This window comes from Crocuta crocuta, unplaced genomic scaffold (genome assembly GCF_008692635.1).
Source record: "Crocuta crocuta isolate KB4526 unplaced genomic scaffold, BGI_CrCroc_1.0 scaffold209, whole genome shotgun sequence".
Taxonomy (NCBI): domain Eukaryota; kingdom Metazoa; phylum Chordata; class Mammalia; order Carnivora; family Hyaenidae; genus Crocuta; species Crocuta crocuta.
Window position 1 is genome coordinate 2,027,854 of NW_027551566.1, and position 16,745 is coordinate 2,044,598.

Genomic DNA, 16,745 nt, shown 5'->3' on the forward strand with positions numbered 1-16,745 from the left:
AGGAACAGAACTACAAAAACAATGTAAGCTTTAAAAAATAATACAGTAGGTTAAGTTGAATAGATTTATAAAAATAAAAGACAATTCCCAGTTTTACTGAAGCTTCAAATAAAAGAGAAGCTATCTTTTCCTGTTGCAGAGATTAGAAAGAAAGCTCCCAAAATTCTGTTATTTACTTTGTGATACCTTGACAGTAAAACCAGACAAAGTGAGCATTGAAAAAGGAAAATTAGAGTCTGTCTCACATAAAAGGATATTAGTGAAAATCCTATGGGGTGCCAGGGTGACTCAGTCCATTAAGCATCTGACTTTTGGTTTTGGCTTAGGTCATGATCTCACGGCTTCATGAGTTCAAGACCCACGTAAGGCTCTATACTGGCAGCATGGAGCCTGCTTGGGATTCTCTCTCTCTCCCCCTTTCTCTGCCCTTCCCCCACTTGCACTGTCTCTCTCAAAATAAATAAATAAACTTAAAAAAAATAAACAAAAATCCAAAATAAAGCATTAGCAAATGAAATCCAAGAATATTGGGAAAAGATCATACATACATCAGAGGTAAGGGAAGTTCACTTCAGAAATGCATAAGCAAATAAAATAAAGAAAGACAGCAGACAAATCCCAACTGAAAAAACATTCTACTAAATATCTGATCAGTTCTGCACAAAACAATTAAGGTCATCAAAAACAAGAACACGGCCAAGAGGAAGTGAAAGAAACATGACAATTAAATGTAATGTGGTATCCTGGATGGAATCTTGGAATAGAAAAATTGAAAAAAGACATTAGGTTAAAAACCAAAGAGATAAATAGAGTATGGATTTTATATAGTAATGTTTTCAATATTGGTCTATTAATTATAGTAGATGTACCATACTTACATAAGGTGTTAGCAATAGGGAATGTTAAATTAGACATTTGTCTAATGTTAAGTTAGACATAAACCCACAAGGACAAGGATGGCAGGAAAAAAGGCAGTAGTAACCAACTTTCAAAAGTTGCAAGCAGACGACAAATGGCCAGGGCATCAGCAGATGTGTCCTGTGTACGTACTGGGGAAAGCCATGAAGCAAGCTGGCTGCAATTATTGTAGGTTCCTTAAAAGGGTTAGAAAATTGCCCATATGAAGTAGCTATAGAAGTAGGAGGTAATCATGGGGCTAAAAACAGGCAGACCGTTTGGAAGTCTATTTACGAAGTAGTTAGAACTTCATCCCAGAAAAGGAAGCAAATAAATTGGGAGGTTTCTGGCCTGGTGTCACCAATAAACAGCTAAGTGTAGAGGTGCTTTCTTGAAAACAAAGGAACTAGATAAAGACTTTGCATATTATCTGAGCAATAGAAAGTCTTTTTCTTAGAATTTGGGTTCTAGGCAAACTATCCAAAAATTTGTATGAAAGCACAAAAGACCCCAAATAGCCAAAGTAATACTGAAAAATAAAACCAAAANGGTGAAACTCTCCAAAGATAATGCCTACACACTATGCTTCCATTCAGCCCTTTGTGGATCATTCTTAAATATGAGAAGATAGCCAAGAATCCCTAGCCATTTGAAGAAGATACCTAATATGAAAAAAATACAAGACAAATATAAGAATATGGGATGAAGTAGAATGGAGCAGATCTTAAAAGGAGTCTGCAAAAAAGAATCTGTTTAACCCATCCCCCCACCAAAGTGATTAAGAGTATACTTAACGAACACTGAGTAACATATAGAATTCTTGAATCATTGTATACCTAAAACATATTAATAAATTCTTTTTTACTTTAGAATTTTAAAAAAGGAGCCTGGGAAGAAATAAAATTTTAAAAAGCTATTAATATCTTTCATGAGGTAAGAATATACTGCATCCATGAAACAAAGACTAAGAGTATAAAAATGGACTGAAAACAAGAAAGAGCTTTTGGATATTGAAAATATGAACAGAGGGGTGTTTGGGTGGCTCAGCTGGTTGAGCATCTGACTCTTGATTTCAGCCCAGGCCATGATCTCAGAGTCATGGGATCAAGCTCCACCCAGGCTCCTCCCTGAGCAGGGACCGATTTAANAAATAATAAAAATAAAATAGAAATATGACAGCAGAAATAAAATCAAGTCAATGGAAGTCAATACAATACCTGGATATTATAGTTAAAAGGACCCAATGAATTGGGAAACACAGTGGCTGAAAATAGACACCAGGAGACACCAGGGAGTTTTAGAACACTAGGTACAAAGAGGATACTAAAATTTTGCCAAGTTAATAATTTTCCATAAAATAATTTCAAGCATCAGAATGCTGCTTGATGACATTAAAATCACAAAGGAGGGAGTGCCTGAGTGGTTCAGTCAGTTGGGCAACCAACTTCAGCTCAGGTCATGATCTTGTGGTCTGTGAGCTTGGGCCTGGAGCCTGCTTCAGCTTCTGTGTCTCCCTCTCTCTCTGCCCCTCCCTGCTCTCTCTCTCTCAAAAATAAATAAACATTAAAAATGTTTTTTAAATCACAAAGTATAAGAAATTGAAGCAAAGCATTTCCATCACAGAATTCTATTCCCAACCAAACTATGGACTACAAGTCAGGGAACAAACACTTTGAGGTCTGTAGGGGCATGCCCTTCTGTCAAGCATCACTAGGAGAGATGACCCACTAAAAGGAAGAAATAAGCAAAGAAATACTGTCTGCCATTTTGTGATTCTGGCCTTATGAGATAGACTATAAACATGCATTCACGCAAAAACCTGTACACAAATGTTTATGGCAGCTTGATTATAATCACTGAAAACAGGAAGAAACTGTCAAAATGTCCTTCAATGGGTGAATGGATGAACAAACTATGATATATGCATAAAATGGAATATTAACCTGCAATAAGAAAAAGCCCCCAAATGGGTGAATCTCACATGCATTAAGCTGTGTGACGGCACCCACACCACAAGGACCCATACTTCAGGATTTATATGACGTTCTGGAAAAGGCAAAACTCTAGGAACAGAAAACAACAGTGCTTGCCAGGGGCAAAGAATAAGGGGAGGGAACTCACTATAAAGGGGCACTTTTGAAGTGATGAGGTTGTTCCAGATCTTAATTTTCGTGGCAGTTTGTGGTGACAGTTATGTGGTTGTATACAGTTCTTAAAACACCTTGAGTCTATAAAGGGTAAAATTGATTGTAAACAAGTTATACCCGGATAAAACTGAGTTAGTAACAGCCACCACAAATGTCACCTCAGCAATGAGGCCTTCCCTGTCCATCTACTTTTCATGGCCCTGTTCCCTACCCATCCTGCTCAGGGTTCTCCTCCTTCCCCTCCTCTGCTATATAAAACCACTCACAGCATCTCCAGAAACTGTTTTATCATCTCTAGGTTGTTGCCCTTTTAGTTTGAAGAATGAAATCACTTGACCTTTCTTCACTGATTCTGCTTTTCCATCCTTTGGAATTGTCAGCCATTGCACACTTTTCATCTTTAATTATTTTACCCTGAATATATAAATTGTCAAGAATCAGCGATTTACATTGAAGAGAAAGGGCAGTAATGATGAAATCAAGATTGTGTTTACAGACATGTTTTCCTCCGTAGATAGCAGTGAGTGCCTTGCAGATGACTGCAGTATAATTGCTGGAGGGAACCTCACCGGTTGGCACCCAGACTCTGCCGCTGTGCTATGGCGAAGAGTCTTGGGAATCCTCGGGGATGTGAATAATATCCAGTCACCCAAGATTCATGCCAAAGTTTTTGGCCATCTCTATGAACTCTGGTACAAGCTAGCAAAGGTATGTCTTGCCACATTCCCTTTTTCTTCTAAGAGGGGAAAATTGATTTATCATTTAACATCAAAACCCTGTTGGCAGTCAACTACTGAATGTAATCTGGAACACATATTCTGTGTTTAGACAAAGTTGTTTGTCACAGAATAAACGATAATGTATAGTTTGGTCATTTTATAAATTCAGAAGAGCTATTTCATTTAATGCATATATAGAATATTACTATAGGATATTAAGGGATAGAGTATTGAGAAGTTTGTGTATTTTCTTTATAAAAGTGATAGCCAGTTTTATTGTACAAGATCTTAAAAATATAGGGGCGCCTGGGTGGCTCAGTTGGTTAAGCATCTGACTTCGAATCAGGTCAAGATCTCATGGTTTGTGAGTTTGAGCCCTGCATCAGGCTCTGTGCTGACAGCTCAGAGCCTGGAGCCTCCTTCACATTCTGTGTCTCGCCCTCTCTCTGCCCTTCCCATGCTCATGCTCTATCTCTCTCTGTCTCTCAATAATAAATAAAAATGTTTAAAAAATTAAAAATAAAAAATAATTTTTAAAATGTAGAAAAATACTAACAAGAAAATTAACATCACCATCCCACAGAGATAACAGTATAAATATATAGTTTTATTTCTATAGATAAACACATTTTTTACAAAAGTAGACTCTTAGAGTACATACAGTTTTCGTTCTGGGTTTTATTTATAAATGTATGCTTTCCCCAGGTTGTTAAGTTTTTCTGGTTTTGCTTTTGTTTTTTGAAAACATTCATATTTAGGGGCGCCTGGGTGGCTTAGTCGGTTAAGCGTCCGACTTTCGCTTAGGTCATGATCTCGCGGTTCGTGGGTTCGGGCCCCGCGTCGGGCTCTGTGCTGACTGCCAGCTCAGAGCCTGGAGCCTGTTTCAGTCTGTGACTCCCTCTCTCTCTGACCCTCCCCTGCTCACGCTGTCTCTCTCTCTCTCTCCTAGAAATAAATAAAACATTAAAAAAAAAAAAAAGAAAACATTCATATTTATACAATACAACTTGTGAGGCATTCCTTATCGTTTGGAGTTCAGGACCTTTTGAGGCATTAACGCTCAAGGGAAAACAATGCTCTAGTTTTGTATTAAATCTAAAACCATGTACAGTAAGTGAGACATGCAATTCAAAATGGCAATAGATCTCATGATAGAAGAAAAACTTGTAAATATTGTAGGTTTTCACTCAACATGTAGAAATGTAATGAGAAGCAGCTATTTGGCCATAGAACACAATATTGAAATATCATTGGGATAAACTTAAGTGTGGCCTTTCCTAAAATTCTCCTCTTTGTGAATTAGATACGGGATAATCTGGCAATAAGCCTGGATAACCAGTCTTCTCCGTCTCCACCAGTCCTGATCCCACCACTCAGAATGTTTGCATCATGGCTATTTAAGGCAAGTGGTTATGTGTTTATTCCTTTATTGCAATTTCCTCTTCCTTTCCGAAATTGAGTTTAAAAAATGTAATTGCCCAAGACTGCACATTTTGAAGACAAGCTGAATCCTACTAAAGCCACTGACTGCATCCTTCATCTCCATAAACAACTCTTATGGAATACTGAGAAGTAAATGAAATGTTGAAATGCTCTGCATCTGGAGTTGATTAAATCTTTAAACCTCATCTCCTTGGCAGGCGACGACGTTGCCAAATGAATATAAGGAAGGCAAACTACAAGCCTACAGACTGATTTGTGCCATGATGACCAGACGCCAGGACGTTCTGCCAAACAGGGACTTCCTGGTGCATTTTTACCTGGTGATGCACCTGGGATTAACCAGCGAGGATCAGGTATTCTGTGACTCCCTTATCACACTAGCCCACCAAGAGGAAAGTGCGTATCACTTTTTTCAGGTTGAATTAGGGTTCATGAAAATTCTCAGGTGTTGAAATTCTCAGTAGTTTTAGCTCTTCTGCACACAACAACCCATTGGTCTTTCAAAAATGTATATCAGATTCTGTCACATCGCTGCTGCTTCTCTCCACTGACCTTGCATTGCACTGACCAAATTTGAACTTTATTTTTTTTTTAATTTGAACTTTATTCTGTGGCTTATATGGTGCTTTGTGATCTAACCTCAGCCTGTGTTGTCAAATTCAAAAATGGTGTTTGAACCACTTTTTGTTGGGGTTCTGCATTAGATACTGTTTGAAGAAAATATTGTGGTCATTTAAAAATGTTTGAAAACTATTATTTTTGTAGTTAAGATATTTTTGTAAAAGACCTCATGCATAAATTAGGGTTCCTGACATTTCTTGATGAGGATTTATTTTAATTTCTCCAAAAGGAATATGATTGGTGGGTTACGTTGAAACAGAAAGGTCAGAGGAGCCAGTAGTGACGGCCCCACCTCGTAGATCCTGGGTGTGCGGGTTAGGAAGGATGTGGCCAGTCCCCGGCATCCCTACCCCTGCCCATGGGCAGAGGGCAAGGAGGGGAGCAGCAACACCCAGAGTCCTGATTCTCTGCCTGAATATCAAGCAGGGGAGTGATATGACTGGTTTGTACTTCACAGAGATTATTCTGGACTCCGTTTGGAGGATGGATTTGAAAATGTGACAGTGGTAGGTTAGAGTGGGAGGTTGGGCATAGAGACAGATTAATTAGGAAGTGGTCAAACAAGTTTAAAATTTAAAAATGATGCACAGTAAGATGGGGGCACTGTGAGCAGGAGGAGGGGATAGGAGAGATTCTAGCAATTTCAAAGCATCGAATGTAATCACTAGGTCTTCTTGAACAGTAAGAGGTATGGAGAATGTTTCAACATTTACCCTTGAAATTGTAGATACTCATCACTGAACTTGAATCATTCATGAACTGCCACGTAGTCATCCTTTCTGTTTTTGTTTTACTCTTTGAAAGTATAATACAGACACACAGACCTTGTTGATAAACTTAGGGTATGTAAGAGGTCAGTCTCCTGAGTAGCCAGTTTTTCCTTGTTACTTCAGAATGTATTTCTTGAAGCTTCTCAACCCTTTGGCCCTATTTAAAATTCTTGCAGTATATCCCCTGATCCATATCTGGAGCTTTCATCATTGAGCTTTTTTCTGAAGCAGTGACCATACTGGCCTACTGGGTTGTCTTTGTCATCTCTGCTCCAATTCCAGCAATGCTTGGAAGATATCTCTATATAATAGGCTGGACTTGGACCCATAGTCTCATTGATTTCCTAAATAAACACAGAAATAGAGGTGCAAAAGTAGAGCCGTTTATGCCCCGTGCTCAGATATCCGTAGCCATCATTGCAGATGGAAGCATCTTTCACAGAATGACATAGCTTAAGGTGTGTGGAAGATTGAGGCGTATAAATAGGGAAGAGAATTAACTCTCATGGATCATGACGAGATCCCTCAGTGACAGAAGAGACAAATGCTTAGTTAACAACACTGTACTGTAAAGCAGCATTTTGCTTAAATTTTGGAGGGAGAAAAATTTACTTGGAAATAATAATCAATTGGAGAATTTTCTCATTTAATGAGAAAAAGTTAGAAGTCAACAGCCAACACTGGAATATTCCTGGAATGAGTTTTCTAGAAAATAACATAAATGGATGTGAATTTAGAATCATCTTTCTATTTTAAAGGCTATTAGAGTGGAAATGAAACAATAAAGTGAGATGAAATAAGAGTTTTAGAACCTAAAACATTATTTAAAAAATATGATTTTACAGTGTAAAAAAGGGAGTTTTCATAGTTTATACTTAAAAAATCATTTTCCCATTTTAATATATGGCATGTTTTTGGTTAAGTTTGATCTTTTGTGGTTCATTTAAATACATCACTCTTAAATGTTGGTCTGTTACTAACAGTGATTCCAACATCCAGACTTGTAAGACAAAAAAGGAATATCATAAATCTCTGTTTTATAGTCAGCCTATTGTCTAGCCATTAGACACTTGAATTTTTATGTGTGCTTAATAGAAGTGGCTGCTTTCTACAACCTTAACAATTATTAGTATATGTTTGAGAAGCCCTGATTGTCTGCCAAAAGAATTACTCTAAGTAAACCTTATTTCTTTTCCAGAAGAAAATTACACAGAAAACCTTCTAATGAAAGAAACTTTTCTCATTTAAGTAAGAACTGTCTCTGGTAATTAGTTTAACTTTTGGTCCACATGCCTAAGTGGATCATGGTGGTTGTTCCAGAACTTACATGTTCTTCTGGAAACACATATTATATTAATTATACAAAGACAAGAAAGCACTTACTGTAGAGAATACAGTTAAATTCAGTTTTTTTAATCAGTGAACTGTGCACCTGTGACTAGTACCCTTTCCTTCTTGTGAGAGCTCTCCAAGAGTCAATAGCCTGGCACTAAAAGACTTTGTTCCTGCATGTAGAACCTTATAAAAATCTTCCTTATTTCTTAGTAAGATAAGTAGCAGCAAATAATTTAAAATGTTCTAACATTTATTAGTTTTATCTTAGAAATAAAATCCAAGGTGAATTTCCTCCTTTCACCTCTGGGTGGCACACTTGCCTGCATAACTCACTATGTGGCTCCCCCTCCACCATTCGGCCCCAGGGTCCAGGGCCCTGTGAGCATGATGGTGTGGCATAGTCATTTTACAAACGCTTTCCCAAATATGAGAGTATCAAAATTATGTCAGCAGTGGCTAATAAAGTGTTGAAGCGTAAATAAGGTCTAAGATATTAAAAATCTTTTTTTTCCAGACCTAAGGGTGCTTATAGTAATTGAAAACTCTTTTTAATTAAAAAAACCTATTTGTAAAATAGATGTCTCACAGATTATGTTGTGTGGTATAGTCATATAAAACCATGGTTTCATTTAATATGGTGGCCAATTCATTATGCAAACAAATATAGTCATTTCTGTATTTAAAAAATAATAATACATTTTGAACAGCTAAAATGTAGCACATTCCAAACCAACATTTTTGTTTAGACCAGTTTTAGCTAGTTTATTAACTTAATAATTTAATAGCTAAACTAGTGACCTTATCAAGTCGTATTTTCCAAAGTGCATGTGCAGTCTGAGTTTATGGTTTATTAGTATGATTGAAAAAATGCTTTGAAATAGCTGTACTTTTCCTCCATTCTGAATTAAAAAAAAAAAATTGATCCTGTTACTGGTTTAGAAAGAAAATCATTTGAATTGTAACGACTTTCAAAATAACCATACATCATCATGAATAAAATTTGGGGCGACTTGTGGGACTGACTGCCCAGCCTTCCTGGGAGGAGTCTTTCACTTGGCTTCCCACTGCCCAGCTGCTTTGTATCTGGTGGGCTGATAGGGGTGGAGGGTCTTCATCTCCCTGGCACCCACAGTGCCAGATTCTATGCTGGCACTTGCATGATGTTGACCCACTGGCTTGTCTTTGCAATTCAGTTAGATAAATATCATAACACATTGTTTAAATAATAAAGGTTCAAAAAATATCAAGAACTTTTGCCCAATGCCATACATTAAAAAAGGCTGTTAGAGTTTATAGGAAAGGTGTGGCTTATCCCACAGGGTATGTCTTCCCCATTGATTCACAGCTAACGCCTATCAAACAGGCATTTGTTCTTCTGTTCCTCCTGCTGTCTTGTTTTACCCGGGCTCCAGCCTTGGTTCCTCCCACCTCAGACCCCTCCTGACTGGAGCTCCCTCCCATCTCCAACCCAAGATAGCTTTCCACAGCTGCCTCCCCAGCTCCTCACCATCTTTCAACTGCTCTTCTAAAGCTGTTCCTCGTTGTTCTTAGTTTTCCCTAACGCTTCAGCAGCTTTTTCACCTCAGTCTTCCCTAAAATATTTGGACATGAAAAGAGCTGTGATTTGGATTTATTAAAAACAGTTCCTATTAATTTCATCATTATTTAAAACATATGGAAAGATCAATATGTGTAAAATGGAAAGGGACAGTTGAGGAAAGGAATTTTATTTTCATGTTTCTAAGAACATATATCAAAGACTGGAACATTTTCTTTGCTTAAAATAAGCAAACTTTTTTTTTTGACAATGACTTACAGATTTAATGTCTTAATGTAATTTGTTACACATCAAAGTTAAATTCTCTTTTAAGTGCAAAGCCTACATTAATGTTAAATTATTGTTGCAAATTTGCATATAGAAATTTTGGGAAATGTAGGTCTTTGTCATTTCCGTCTATAATTTTGTATTATCTTACTTTGTAATGCACAAAAAGGCATGAGGCCTCTCTGAGGTGGAGAAATGTGTATTGTTCAGACCTAAGGTAACAGTGACACATTTGAATCATAACAAGATAAAGTCATGATTTAATGTAATATAGTGTGATATAGTATAATAGTTCAGAGCATGGGCTTCAAGACAACCTGTCTGAGCTCCAGTCTTGGCTATAGCTTATCATTCAACTTCACTGTGCCTTTCTCCCCTTATATGTAAAATGCAGGTAATTATAGTACTTACCATCAGGGTTATTTGAAGACTTAACTATGTAACATACTCAATTCAGAGCATGGACACAGCAGCCCTCAGTAAATGTGAGCCCTTGTAATGACACTGAAGTGTATGACGAAAAGGACATACTGTGTTATCCTAAAATGTTAATGTTTTCTTTCCCTATAGATTTTCTCACTTTTGAACATACTTGTTTGACTAAAAGATATAATTAGGCATTGTGGAATTTCAGAACACATGGAGAAATAACCACTCCCTATGCTGGGGGTCAGACCTAAGTAAAATGTTTATTTAACCCTCTTGGGATTCAGAATCATTGGCCACTGGCTCACTTTCTGCCCATTCCTCACCCTGCCCAGTGTGCCTTCTGTGTGAGGGGAGCTAAAAAGCTGAACTCTACGTGTCCCCAGCTCCTTGTGGCTGGGCTGGCACCCACTCAGGTGCCGTCCAGCAGAGGCACCTACGTGGTGGTTCTGGAGAGTAGGCATGGAGAGTGGTGGGCGGCAGCTGTCATGGGGTTCTACTCAGGCACCTGTGTCACAGTGACAAGGGCAGACAGCGGCTCTGCCAGAACCACTCTGTGGTATAGCTGGACGTTTCTGCTCACCACCTCGTTCCTGGCCATGAAGGGTTTATGCTGAGTTCCCTGGCACTTCTGGAAACTCTGTAAGCCGTCCAGTTCCCTGATATATATCCCCTTCATCTTCATCTCTGCCAAGCGGATTCTCTTATCTGCAAGTAAGAACATGGCTCGGACGGACAGGGAGCACTCTCCACGCCACCATGCTGGGCACTGGCGACACGTGGTCAACACAGTTCATATTTCAGTCGCTAAATGCACTTGTAGCATTTCTTTTTGCCCTCCCTTAATTTTAGCCACTTGTTTGGTAGCCAAGAATATTTAACTTGTTTCAGGAACCTTTTGCTTTTATTTAACTTTATATTTTACTGTACCTTTTGTCACACCAGTGCTAAAGAAAACATAATTTTAAACATCATATATGGAGTAATGTTCTTAGAAGTCAAAATAGCTCATGATTTTCTTAACGGATGTTACAACCTCCCCTCCTGAGGTATATGATGGAATAATATAATAATAAACAGTCGTTGGTAAAAAGATCCCAAGGGGCCCCTCAGTGAACATAAGACTTAGCAGTGAGCTATGAAAGCAAGGTGCAGGGGTGATACTTGTAAATTGGCCATACCTGACTCTTTTAATAACCCCAGACAGCCTGTATCATGCAGTGATATGTAATAATTGCATCACCTTTTTTCAGACAAAGAGTTATTTATTCTTTGCTGAAAACTTAGACTTATAACTGGAACTGTGTGTTGGATAGGATACATATACATTTATAAATATATTTAAAGCTAAACATAAATGAATGTTCAGTTTCAGGAAAAGTGCAGAATTAAAATAGGAAATTAGGGACCTTGTTTATCTCATGTCCAAGGAAGTAATTCTAATAAATCTCTAAAGCACTTATTCTCTACAGCAAGTGATTCTTACCAAGGTTTAAATTCATGGGATTTGGATTCAGTGCTACCAGGATAAACTGCATATTTATAAATTTAAAGGTCTAACTGATGTTTAGAGGATTAAATGGTAACCTTGATGTATATCAGTGAAGGAACTCTAGAAGGCTAACTTAAAAGCTTCATTTGAAAACAATGTTTTAAAACTATAGGGTTGTACAGTGAGTAAAAACAGGACTAATCCCAGACCTTATTCCTAAGGTTTTTAAGAACAGGGAAATGTATCTTCCAAGATGTAAGGATATAAGATGGCTTCAAAATATATTCAACATTTGACTTTTATGGATGACAGACCACATATTGGGAGATGAGAGACCTGGGAGATAGACTCAGCATTTTCTCTCACTGGCCATGGGGCCCTTGTCTGAGCACACGAGACCAATGAGTGAGTTGGACTAGAGGACCTCTCCAGCCCTTTCCTATTGAGCATTCTTGGATCCTCTGATCTATTTTTAGGCATTTTATTATTAGGGTCACATTGTTCCTTCCTAAAGATAGCAAAAGGTTAAATAATCTTTTCATGTTGAGTATTTTTCCTCACCATTGTAATGACATAGTCAGGTTCTGAGGGTGTAGACAACTGATAGACATAAGTGAGTAGGTATGAGATCTATCAGCTTGTGCAAAGAGTCAAATAAGTGATACACACGTTATGGGAATTTAACTGGGTTGAATACCCTATAGCTAAGTTGGTTTGAAAGCAGCTCGGAGGTGGTGGAGTTATTTTGAGCAGAATTTTCAGGGGTGGAGAGGATTTAAACTGTAGGATGAGAAGGAGGATGGAATTTTGCATGTCAGAGATAACAGACTTTCTCAGGCCATGTTCAAGGAACAGTGACCAGAGTGGTTTGTATTTAGTGCCAGATATGTGCAAGGAAATACTGTATGGACATAAATCTAGGCAACCCTGTAGGGAACCTTGATTCAGCATAGTTTTAATCTCATGGGTATGGGGAACCATTGAACTCAACATTGCTAAAAAACATTTTAAGAAGCTTAAACCATAGTGGTTATGTGGGATGGATTATAGTCAGGAAGGAGTGATGGAAACAAGCACAGAAAGAGAATTGTTGTAACAGTCCAGGGGCAAGGTAATGAGGGCCTCACAAGGACCTAGAAACAGATGGAGTTTGTGTGCATAAATTTATTTATTTACATGTGCATATATATGCAATGTGTATATTTCTGCACATGTGCCTGTGTGTGTGTGAGGGAGAGAGAGAGAGAGAGAGAAGTATTTTGGACAGATTGGATATACTGCTGAGAGGCAAGTGCCCTGAGAAGATAGAACCTGCTGGCACCATTCCCATTATCCCTCAAAGCAAAAATCGATACAGAAAGGCAAGATGATGAAATGGTGGGGGGCAAGGTAGGATGGGACCCTCTCTTTGTCATGGACACTGCAGCACAAGGACAGGTAAAACGGGTGTGTGGCGGATACACTGAGGGATGTCCCTAGTAGGGGTTAGGAAGTAGAAATGTGTTGTAAAGATTTCCAGGCACATTTCCTCTCAAGAGAACGTATCATATCATCTGTTGGAATTTGAACGGTTGATGTACAAACTACAAATTTATTCATACTTACTAACCTAGTATTTCTAAAGGTCTCTATTATCTTGTGATTTTTGTTAGTCAGTTTTGTTACTGTTTGTTTTTGAAAGCACTTTGACACTTAAAAAAAACCTCTTATTTTTCTAAAAATAATATTTATGAGTTTGAATTTACTTTTTTTAATTAATGGGATTTTATAGAATAGAAGGATTTACTACAGGAATAAATAAAATGAAACTTTATGTTTGACTTAGGTTTGATGGAAGAATGATGTTTACAAGGATAGGTGGTATATGTGAACCCTCTCTGGACATGGATTGATAGTTAATAATAATTCTTACTATGTGTTTATTGTACAGATTCAGGGTGATGAAATGTAGACTTGATCACATAGTTAGTGTTATACCACCAAGTAACATCCAGTGGTTTCTGAGTGTTTCCCATATGGTTTCGAACGTACAAGCCATAGATAAGTTAAGTTTTACCAAAGAAAATTTTATTATAACTTTACTTGGTTATCAGTGACCATGGAAACTTAAGACAGATGACTGCACCAAAATAATAAACTGGAGCATTTTTTTCTTTTCTTTCATAGCTGTAAAACCGATAATTATTTTCATTAAGCTATTGACTGAGCCCACTTACCCCTCATACACCTAAGTTAAGGAAAGTAGAAATATGTAGAAGGTAACAGATGGGAGAGGCTTCAGTTAGGAGGTCTAACACATGTGCAGCGAACCTGTTTCACAGCTTAAAAAGTGTAAGACGATAGCAGGGGAGGCTGACCTGGAGAGGGAGAGGTTTACCTGAGGCCAGAGACTTGAGTTTTGTTTGATTTCCCTTTTTGGAGTTAAAGGTATAAAGATGTTCTTTCAAATAAATGCTATCAATGAAGAATATGAATTATGAACTTAAATATGAATTTAGCCATACGTGTTTAATAAACACATGCTACACAAAATAAATTAAAGCATAAAAATGCAATATAATAGCAACTCAATATATGTAGAAAATTGAAAGATTTTGTTCTTACTAAACTGTTACCATATGGTGAAGTGTATAAGCTGACCTACATCCTTCAGTAGAAAAAATTGTTCTCTCATACCCTGAGGTCTCTTTTTGGAAGAAACCCTACTGTGGCCTCTAACAAAGTCCAAGTCACCAGAATCTTCCTTAGTAGACTCACTGGAGTGCATCTTGTCTTTTCCCAAGACAGAATAGGCACTCAATAAATATGTTGATTGATTGAAAATAGAAACAAAAGAAGACTTCCTTAAATTCATGTGGCATCATGGGGATGATTGGATGACTACAGTGGCTAAGCTGAAGTTCTGGTTGAGACTTTGGCTTTGACGATCAATTAACTGCAGAGCTGATGTGAACTTTCTATAGTGGTGATGCAGCCATCATTCATTACCCTAGAACAGTGATTCCTAGGATCAGGGGTGGTGGTAGTTGCTGACCTGTCCCCTCTAGGGACACTGGATAGTGTCTAGCAATACGTTGATTGTCACAAGAGGGGAGGGGGATGTGTTGGCATCTAGGAGGTGGAAGCCAGGATGTCATTAAACATCCTACAAGATACAGGACCACACCAAGGAGTTTGCGGTTCAGTGTCAGTAGTGCTGTGCTGGGGGAACCCTGCCCTACAATAGTACCTGTGCAGATGACACCAGACTAGGAGGAGAGCCAACCTATGTAAATTAAATGACAAAACCCAGCACTCAAACAAGAATGAAAGACTGGCTGTCTCCACTTAACCAAGGAAATTAAACCCTACAAAAATTTAACCAGGGAGATTAACGCGAGGCGAATGTTTTAGGTGGAACATTATGAAAATTGCCAATAGTGGACTGTTTTTCAAAAGTGGGGTTCAATGTCATAGGGTCCAATTTATTTTTTTAAAATTTATTTCTGAGAGAGAGACAGCATGAGCAGGGGAGGGTGAGAGAGAGAGGGAGATACAGAATCTGAAACAGAATCCAGGCTCTGAGCTAGCTGTCAGCACAGAGTCCAATGTGGGGCTCGAACCCACAAACCATGAGATCATGACCTGAGCTGAAGTCGGACACTTAACCAACTGAGCCACCCAGGCGCCCCGGGTCCAATTTATTTTTAAAAAAGAAGAACAGTTTAAGAACTCAAGCATGAGAGATCACATTAATTCAGGGTTACCGTGACCGATGCCTGAGGTGCATTTGGTCTGGAAGCCGGGTGTGAACGAATGATATGACCTGAAGTCACAGAGCCTGAGGCACTGCAAGTGTGAGTGCAGGCCGGGAGGCAGGGAGGAGTTCGGGTGTCTGTGCTCCCCTGTGCACGCTGCCAAGTGGCAGAGAGGAGGAAGGATGGTGAAAGGGCAGCTTGCGTGGTGAGGAGTTGGCTTCTTTCAAATGTCTGGAGACCTGCCTGCGGGGAGAGGGAGGTCAGGCTGACCTCCAGAGTGGGGACTGACAGTAGACTCCAGCTCACCACCAGAGGCCCTTTCTAACTAGGTGTCCTGTTCAGATGTGGCACGTGATGGGGTTTGTAAGCCTCTCAAGCTTCATCTCATTGGCTGGTTGGGCCACCTCCTGGCAGCCTGGGGAAAAGAGCTCGAGCCCTAGCCTGGCACAGAAGTCGCTGCATCCTCGAGTCAGTGAGCACATAGCCTCTTCTGGCTTGAGCTGCTTCGTCTGTGAAATGGAGTTGTAATGGCTCTCTTTGGGACCCTGGAAACATGAGAACAGTTAGGGCTTCAGTAGGTGCTAGTACAGTCACTACAGAAGCAATTTCTTATTTGGGAAATCACTTGGCCTGCAAGAGCTTCTTTTCCCGTTTAGAATTCTATGAAGATTTTAAGAAAATTCACATTTTTCTTCAGACTGAGAACTGAGACAGAGAGGTGGCTTCTAGAGGCATTGCAAATACCAAATTGTTCTTAGAGAGAGGGATATCTTAACTCCATGTGGAAAGGATCAATTTTTGAATGTAAGAGATTTAAAATCATGATTGTGGTTTATAATCCTTAAAGGATAGGTTTGGATACAAGGAAATAACATCCAGAAAAGCCTTCTAAATTGCAAGTTTTGTTTCTGTGAGAAAGTGCTCTCCTTGTGGGGAATAATCTCTTTGTGTCTATTGATGCCTTTTTAATACATAACAATAAGTGGGAGTGTGGTAATTACAGATTGTTCAGCTATTAATGCTATTTACGGGAACACATTTTAGAGAGAACATTGTTTTCTGAAGAAACAATAAACAACGGCTTTTCTTTTGTTCTCCCATGGAAAAATATTCTTTGGTAGGTATTTGTGGGTTAGAGAAATTTCAGAAGAAGAGAACCTTTTTGTAGTAAGACACTAAAATAAAATACCTACCTTTCCCCCTCCTATACTGAAGTCTCGTGTTGAATGTGTGCAACATGGTCCTTTTGTCAAGACCCAGGGCCTTTGCTTTGTGTTACCTATTCTCTTCCCTCCCAGGCTGTCCCTGTGCAGGAGCTCTATGTTCTTGGCTG

General features: G+C 38.7%; 1 protein-coding gene across 1 annotated transcript in view; it reads left to right on the top strand.

The window, feature by feature from the left end:
* Nucleotides 1-16,745, top strand: part of RALGAPA2 (Ral GTPase activating protein catalytic subunit alpha 2) — a 340,826-nt gene that overhangs the window by 165,866 nt on the left and 158,215 nt on the right. The window contains exons 22-24 of the mRNA XM_077750219.1: nt 3,559-3,752; nt 5,067-5,165; nt 5,404-5,559. Coding sequence (XP_077606345.1) covers nt 3,559-3,752; nt 5,067-5,165; nt 5,404-5,559 — 449 coding nt within the window. The remainder of the gene's footprint in view (nt 1-3,558; nt 3,753-5,066; nt 5,166-5,403; nt 5,560-16,745) is intronic.